This window comes from Coregonus clupeaformis, chromosome 11, assembly GCF_020615455.1.
Source record: "Coregonus clupeaformis isolate EN_2021a chromosome 11, ASM2061545v1, whole genome shotgun sequence".
Taxonomy (NCBI): Eukaryota; Metazoa; Chordata; class Actinopteri; order Salmoniformes; family Salmonidae; genus Coregonus; species Coregonus clupeaformis.
In genome coordinates, this window is record NC_059202.1 from 6,684,596 (window position 1) to 6,693,576 (window position 8,981).

The following is an 8,981-nucleotide window of genomic DNA, read 5'->3' on the forward strand; positions in this document are numbered from 1 at the left end:
GGTTGATTGACAAAGCTGTTTTGTAAATGTGCTGGGGTGGATAAGACTTAATCAGAGATCTATTCACATTGGTCCTATTTGCCAAGGACTGTATGATTATGAATGTGCTATTATGTCCTCAGTTTTCTCTGATGCTCCAAATGTGTTCTTTGTGTTTTCAGCCTTCATAAAAATCATATAATTTTATTTTGATTATAGATCCCTCAGATTGGGTATTGTGCAGTCACCAAATAGATTTTTTTATACAAAATAAATGTATTGCATTGTAAAATGCTTGTCTGAGATGTTGTATGTCACTGGGAACAACTTTGTAGTCTGTCAAAATTATTTGAACTATGGTCAATGATGGTTGCGCATGAAGCACAGTTAAAACCTTGGAAATAGCGCCATCCATCGGAATTCCCAACCAAATGGATGACATTCAGGGGACCGGTGGAAGCGCGCCACAGACGAATAGGCATATGCTCCATGGTGTCATCATTACAAAGAAAATATGATCTGCATTTATGTTTCAGGGGAAGGAATAGTCTATTCGAGACGTTTCGGGGTAACCAAATTACGCACCACAGTGCTCATTAATGCATCCTACTTTAATTGTAAGCCTATTCAAGTGTTTTAAAATAAGAATTGTTTGGGAAAGTTCTTGAACCAGCAGCATAGGAAGTGGCCCCCAAGGGTGCCATTGCTCTCCGGTGACAAGTGGACTGTTTTTACACCTTCCTTCTAAATAAGGAAGCAGCCTGTCAGACATATGACCACCGACCCAATTTGGGAGCTGCCAAAGTGTCCATCATGTCCCGCAGTTGCTTAACGCCACCCAATGAGATCTCTCCCTTCCTCGGTTTCACGGGCGCTGTGACAGTGTTCGGTTGAACTCTCCACAGACTTGGCACTGCAGTTCAGCGCCTCTTTTCTTGCTTGCTTGCAACTTCACTCTCCCCATCCTCCGCCCTTGTATTATTCGAAGGGGCAGCAGTGAAGTCAGCATGATGTCATCTAGAGATGCGATAGCCTGGCAAGGTGAAACAGGGTTTTGGTGAGTGGTGTTCTCCACGGCCTGCGTTGCCCACAGAGAGAGAAAGGCGCGGAGCTACAAAACATGGTAATCATCACCGCCACAATCTCAAGCTCTGCCACGCGCACTCCCATTTCTACTCCTCTGCACTGGGGCTGTCGTCTCATGCCCAGACCCCTGATCCGCGTTCCAAAAATAATCCTCTGCCAGCATGCCGAAGGAAGAAAAACAAGAAGAGTGGTATTTTTAGGGCCATTCATTTTGACCACGTGCCCCGAAGGTAAACCGGATGGCCATTGCGCAAAGGTTCCTCATCAGTATGTCCTACGAGGCCAGCACGCACTGGACGTTGACTGCGATTGTTCTCTTGGGGTTCATAGTGGGGATTGTGTCATCATATCCTATTCCAAGCAGGACAAATGCAACTTTATTGGAGAAAAGATGGGAGACCCTCTTCTCCCGCTCCATTCTGGGCATCTCGGGGGAGAAATCGGACCTGAACTGGGAGAGTGACTATTTGCTAGGTATCAAAAGAGTCCGGAGGCTCTACTGCAACGTGGGCATCGGGTTTCACCTTCAGGTCCTCCCAGACGGCAGGATAAATGGTGTACATAATGAAAACCAGTACAGTGAGTTGCTTCCACAGATGTAACGCAATAGACATCACATAAAGGGGTCGTCATCAATAATTATGGATCTAACAGCGTCTGTAGCCCATTTTGCATGATGTGTCATCAGTCGCGAAGGGAGCATTGAATGTCTTCTAGAGCAAAGACAAATCTATTAAAAACAGTATCCATCAGTGCTAACTATCTCCTTAATCTCAAACATGACATGAATGTATGGACGTATTTAGACAACAACCTATTTTTACACTGGCTCCTACAGTGGCCCAGAAACTAACAGTCACCGTGCACGTCCAAAAGGGCAATTATTAAGCATACATGATAGCCTAAGCCTATACATTGCTGAGCATACATCGAAAATTGAACGTGGGAATTGATATAGAACAAAGACTCAGCATCCTGCGTAGCAATCTGCAAGGTTACACCCACAGACGCAGAGCATATGCTATAACCATTATGAACTATATTTTGTACCGATCTGATCGGATGTATTTTTTCAATATCTAATATCTGGTATTTTGTTCAATTAGGTCTAATAGAGATCTCAACGGTAGAGCGAGGAGTGGTTAGCTTGTATGGGGTAAGGAGTGAGCTGTTTGTCGCAATGAATAGCCGAGGAAGGTTATACGGAACGGTAGGTATGCACAGTTACATTTATTTTCCTGCAATATTTGTTAATGGCTCAGAGAATAGTGGCCTTTGCTATTACGCTATGACTGGTCGGGTTTTATTTGCATGTCATATAAACTATTGGGTGTGCCTATCTTAACGTGTGCTGTGAATTATGTGACAATAAATATGATAATGGAATGGTAGGCTATTTGGTACTGTTAATGATATGCTCCCCCTATCTTATTATGCATTATTTTGAAATTATAGGCAGTAAATGAGCTAAGGGCCTGTTCATGGTCGATTTGCCTTGGGCTATAATGATGAGGTTAACAGACGCATAATTGTGTCACGCGCTGTAATACGGCCCTGCGTTCGAGGGAAAGCCCCTGATACTCCAGAACCTGTCATCGGGACCCGGGACAGTATGAAATTAGTCCTTTAAAGATTAATATTAGGCCTATTTACATGTTAGGTTACACTTGTAGGCTATGGCTATCACTGATTGAAGTGCGTCCTCTGATTATGGACATTGAACCAAGAGTCAGGATTATGGACATTGAACCAAGAGTCAGGTTTGATGATTTCACAAGTGATTCCATTAGGGAATCTCTGACGGACGTCATCAGCTCAGTCTTGTTGGAACTCCCAGCACATCCTCTCTTTTCACAACGTATTATTGCAGAAAATGGTCAAAAATGTCTATCCAATAAATATTGTTAGAGAAATGTTTAAACAATAAACAAACACGATTCGCAATTAACAAAGTGCAAGGTGCGCACAAGAAGGCCCACAGCTTTCCAATTGTGCATGAATGAACAGAGTCACCAAAAAAATACAGTTACAAAGTGTATGCAATTAAAAACATTTTGACATCAATAATTGCACCAATAAACAATTGGTTAAAATGCTAATTAATTACCCATATGGGTGAGAAATAAGTGGCACAGCAGTGCTACCTGTGCATAATACCCCAGTCATTGATGTTTTAAAGGGTTGGTTCACATTTGCGTCATCTTATTAATACACATAAATAAGTCTTATTAATACACATAAATACGTCTATAGACCCAGGGAGTAAGCAAACCAACATTTGTTTTTGTTAATTAAGCTGCAGTTTAGCATTGTCTTTATCAAGCACAGAGTATGGGAGTGGTAGGGCCTCTGTTAGTATGCTCCCAATAGCATGCATAAATTACTCCAAAACAGCAACATTCACATTGTAAGTTCCTTTGAAATTGAATGAATATGATATTTCAGGATTATCTCAGTTGATTTAAAGTTTTGAGTTCTAGTTTTCAAAAATATGTGGAAAATGTACTTTTCGTTAGATATCCCCTCAAGGACATACGTTTACGGTCTCATAAACAATTTTGTTTCTTATTAATTTTGGATTGAGCAAGAGATATGCTAGTCTTCAGAGACAAAAGTTTGCAGGTTCATGGCCTTCTCTCAACCCCAAATTTGCTACAATATATTAGTGCATGGCTCCCCTACTTTACATGTGAACCAACTCCGGATGAGGATGAAATGATTGCATGGCAAGTATTTTTCTGTGCATCCTGTACAACCATATCAAACTGCTAACTGTGAAACTAGACTTGGCCACATGTTTTCTTAGACCTTTTCTCCTTTGCTATTTTCAGACAGTCTTCCATGATGAGTGCAAGTTCAGAGAGAGCATGCTGCCAAACAACTACAATGCCTATGAGTCTTCCGTTTACAGAGGCTCCTACATTGCTCTCAGCAAGCATGGCCGTCTGAAGAGAGGCAAAAAAGCCACCACTGCCATGACTGTCACACACTTCCTCCCCCGAATATGAGCAAAACTGGCAAAAACTCACTTATTTGCACATGTGGATTGTTTTCCAGGTAACATTATTCTGTATACATGCATATACCAATACAAATGGACTGCAAAAGAAAGAAATACCACTATATATGATAGTATTTATTCAGTCTTTTTTATGTACATTTCGGTAGCTTACTTTGTATTAGAACTTATGGATATGCCATTATTTGCTGCTTATTATTTTAATTAGTATTATATAAGGGGTGGAGAAGCTTAATCTGTCCCCTTCACTTTATATGGGTGCTTGCCATAACTGGTGGAGACCTTGCCCTGTCAGTGGATGACAGCTCAGCCTCTAGAAATTGATACTTTTTATTACCTCAAAGCGCCACGTCCCGAATGAAAAAATGTGTGCATGAAATTTCTACTGAGAAGAATGCCTGTTTACTTTGAACTTTTGTCGTTATCAATCAAGTACTAGACATTTTCCGTCCTCTGTGTCAACATTATACCATTGTATAGTAAGGGTAACTAGAGCACTTGCCAAATGTTTGTTTCCTTGCTTTGTGATGAGGTGGTGGCTGCCTTTGATTCCTACTTGCGGCCCCTTCCCTTGCATGCGAGAAATGCGCCCCTCAGTCAGAAATAGGGATGACATGCATGTCATCACTAACCTCATACAGTCCAGGGGGCTTTAGCCCAATTCCTAGAGGCCCACAAGTATCTTCAGTTTATTTTCTTTCCAGAATAACATCAATTAAGTAATTGAGACTCTAATTGAGACTCTGTGTCCGAGCTCACAGCCATTGGTGTGGGAAGCTAGAACTGGAGACCCACCATCCTAGGGGGCTTGACAATCCTGGCTTTTATGAGGCTAGATGGTTTTATGAGGCTAAGTGTGTGATGGCTAGATGGTCAGACCAGATTGAAATGTGTGTGTGTGCCTGGTCTTGGACTAAAGGGAGCCTGCTGTAGTGATCAGTTTGATTCATTTTGGTTAGTTAACTTGTGCGCTGGTTAGATTTTTTTTTAGCACTTACAGTATCTCCATTTCTGCAGTAAATATTGAGCTGCATAAATAGTGCTTGTTTTCACATTTACTCTGGAAATGAGGGTCTGATACATTCATTTGAAGTAATGTCAATATTTCTGTGAAATTTTTTGAGAAGCTTTGCTTATTTCATGCAACTGAGATTTGCTAACAATATTTCAGGTAGCTAGTGCAATCTGTCTTTTACATCTAATATCTGATATTTAGATAATAAGGATTGTACTCATAGGTACCTGTTTCTTTCTTTCATTCTTTAAACCAGTTATTAAGTTATAAGGTCTTGTGTGAAAGAAAAACAGAAGCAATGTCTCAAAGCATTTCACCAAAAGCTTACTGTAGTGATGTTTGGACTTTGTGCATTATGCAGCATATTTGAAGTCAATGCTTGCTTGCTCTCCTCCTCAAATACTGTACATTTCCATAGTGGAGGGAAAAATATATACAGTGCTGTACTGACATGCAGAAGAGGACTTATATGGGACCGTGCATGTGGTACCCATTGTTTTTTTAACCTGCTAAGTATGCGGATCATGTTGGACAAGCTACTCCCCAAATACCTGAGCAGACCCCCCTTGGCCAGTTGACACTGTAAAACCCTTTGTTCAACAATGGCCATGAGATTCCAGAAGTATCCTTCCTCTCCCATCCGGAGCCATTTTAGTCCAAGGTCAGAGTCATAGACTTCTTTCACTGTGTCTAGGCACGTGATGTTCAGGTTGACCCGGATCACTTTGCCCCTTTGATCTACGTTCACTCTGTTATTCCTTTATTTATTAATGGATGATATGTAGCTCGAAGAAAACCTTGCATGAATGACATACAATGATTTTTAGGTGTAAGTGGTTTGATGATTCTGGACCTCTCTTTGACTGGTGGGCAATGAGCATGGACTTATTGGGAATGGAGTGGCATAATCTGATTTAAAGACGTTTATCTTTGGTTATTACAGTCCTATAGGTATGTTTGGTGCGTCAGAGTAGAATCCATAAGAAATGTTGTAATCTTTTACCTCTTTTACATTTACACCTGTTAAATTCTTATTCCAAAACAGCATTCATTGGTAGCCGACTGTAAAATGGATGTGAGCTGGTACTTACCCTCACCCAAGTACTTGTAGTAGGAAGAGACAGGCTGCAGGCTTGATGCAGTGTCTAGTTGAGATGGAACACAGAAAGCATCCGTGTGTACAGCCATCATACTCTGTATCTGCCACAGCCAAAGAGAAAGCAGAGGTGCTATCAGATCAATTTACCTTGAGTCAGGAATAAGCTGGAATTGTCTTGCTGTGCAGTGCTAGCAAAGCACTACTTCCAAGGAAGATGGTATACAAGGGAGATGGCAGACAAAGAGGATGGCAGACAATGAAAATATGTAACACAAATGCTGTTTTGAATGTGGGCCGTTATGAGACAAAACATGATTTTATATGGATAACAAGTATTGCAGGTGCTTGAACCATGGTGCTTAAGGGTTCTATGGCTTGAAAACAATTGGTGCTCCCTGGAGATATACTGTAATAGTTTTAGAAAACAAGTTAAAAGTGTTGCTCAGTCTTCCAAGTAGAGTTATCTCTACAGATAGCACCAGATCAAGCCTACCTATATTGTCACAATGGAACTGAAAAAGGTCTTGATCATGACCTATTCAGGATGATGATCAGTGATTGAGGAATGAAAACGAGCTTTTCCACTGTTCTTGCATGTGTCTTTCTGGGATGACGTAGCAGGATTCATGGTTTATTTCATCTGGGTGGTGCAACATCCTATTTTCTATCCCTTCTTCTCCCCAAAATGTCATCATAATAAGACATGCAATGTGAATGTTCATGAAGGTGTTTAATATTTGTTTTGATAACAACATCCTATTGTATTGATCATTCATATTTTTTTTTGCCGGTCCATATGGACAACATGACACTATCTGGACAACTTTGAGATTTTGTATGAAAAGAGCTATATAAAATACATTTATTATTATTATTATTATTAACAAGCAAATACATGAACTGAAATAAGAGATATTTGGAAGTGTGAGAATTGTGCCTCAGTCAAAATGGCTTCTTATGTCATAAGGGGCACCTAGTTCAGTGTACATCTGTTAGACCTACACACACGTCTTTGTACCAAATGTATTAAAGCTGCTCAAAGAGTGTTCAAGCCTAGAAGTAACTTACAATGCAATCCATTGCGGGCTCTCCAACTTCTGCAAAGGTGCCGGTAGCGAGTCTGTGTGTGTCCCTGTGTGTTTACATTTTAGTCATTTAGCAGACGCTCTTATCCAGAGCCACTTACAGTTAGCGAGTGCATACATTTTCATACTGGTGTTGGCAGCCTTAGTTTGTGTTCTCGCTCAGTTTTATATTCCTGCACTGAGGGGAGTGTGCATTCTCTAAATCTCCCTCCTCTTTCTTAACATATACCTTACCTTCTGCCTTAGTTCCGATTCATTGAAATGATTGTAAATTAGTTTGAAAAACAGACTTCTCCAATCATTTGTTTCTGAAAAAATATGTCGACGAGTAAGTATACTAATATATAAAAAATGGTTTTCCTTTTATTTTTGTACGTATGTGCTGTGCACAACAGTCAACTGTATTCCTGCAATAATAATAAAACATGTTTTATATGGGTTGTTATGTTATGCCTATGGTTAATGTAAATTGTGAACTGGATTTAGCATGATTGAACCTCCTATGTATTGATTTTGTCAAGGCCACCCTAAGTATTTTACATTGAGGAGTATATTATACACTATTCAAAATAAAATAAGCCAGCGAGTGTTTCTTTGTGGCAAATGATAAGTAAATTGAACTCTTTCAAGGATTATACTGGCATTTTCAGCACACTCAAATTACATTGACATATGTGCAGCTGGGGTTCCCCCCTTTGGCAAAAATAAATATAGCCACGTTTTGGGAAGAATATGGTTCAATTTGGTTCCCTACACTCCATATGTGTTCAGGGATAGGAGGATAAGGCAGGGGACAAAAACTGGGCAAAACAGATGTGTATGTGTGAGCGAGAGAGAGATTTAACCTGTCCAGTACTTATCAACTTCCCTATGTAGGTAGAGGCTAGGGGGCAAAAACAAAAGAGAACCCAGACCGTCATATAGGCAACCTCTACTTGCAGGTAAAATGTAAATAAACTGTACCAACAAATAGAAATGCAGACCACTGTAAAGGCGATTGCTCAAGCAGAGAGCAGGAATGGCACATGGGCCAATTACCTTTGAGGCGAGGGTGGTGACGTTTCCTACTAATGTAGGATTTAAACGATCCATACATAATTTCCAGCACATATAAACTACATAATTCTGTTGAGCCTGATAGTTAACACGTTTTTTATGTAAAAGCGAGCATAATTTACTGTTAGCCTTGTTATCTAAAGAGTTATTGAAACTCAAACTAACATCCGGTCAGCCAAAAAAAACTCTACAGGATTGGGCCAGTCACAGAGCTGTCATTCTTCAAATATAACTTTTGGCCTCTTTTCCCGTCAATTGTGGTCAACACTGCAGATAGAGCACATGGCGGATTAGTGTATGACCCCGCACATTTCCCCAACATGCACCCGGCTTTCTTCGTGATCTGGCTGGCCGCTCTACACCAATCAATGCCGGTGAATTGTTTCCCTGTGCTAGACCCATGGCAGCTGCGCAAGACAATCAAGGGAACCTGCAAGAGCTCAGAGTCTGTCGATTTAGGAGATTATTTATTGAAGGTGAATTTGAATGGATATGTAAATAAAGCTATCTCCATAAACTCTCTGGGTAAATTACGTTTTCTTTAACAAACTAATTTCACACTGCTTTATTTTATAGTTATCAATTTGTGAAATTCAGTTTTCATTCAAGTTTTTATTTGACACAAACTAAAAGCGAGGGCTC

At 40.3% G+C, this 8,981-nt stretch overlaps 1 protein-coding gene across 1 annotated transcript; it reads left to right on the forward strand.

Annotated features, from left to right (window-relative positions):
* The first annotated feature begins 452 nt into the window (after nt 1–452).
* Nucleotides 453–7,897, forward strand: LOC121576946 (fibroblast growth factor 6-like). Its single transcript, XM_041890565.2, has 3 exons — nt 453–1,644; nt 2,172–2,275; nt 3,897–7,897. The coding sequence occupies exons 1-3, from the start codon at nt 1,305–1,307 to the stop codon at nt 4,071–4,073; spliced, it is 621 nt and encodes a 206-aa protein (XP_041746499.1). The 5' UTR covers nt 453–1,304; the 3' UTR covers nt 4,074–7,897.
* Nucleotides 7,898–8,981: the final 1,084 nt, after the last annotated feature.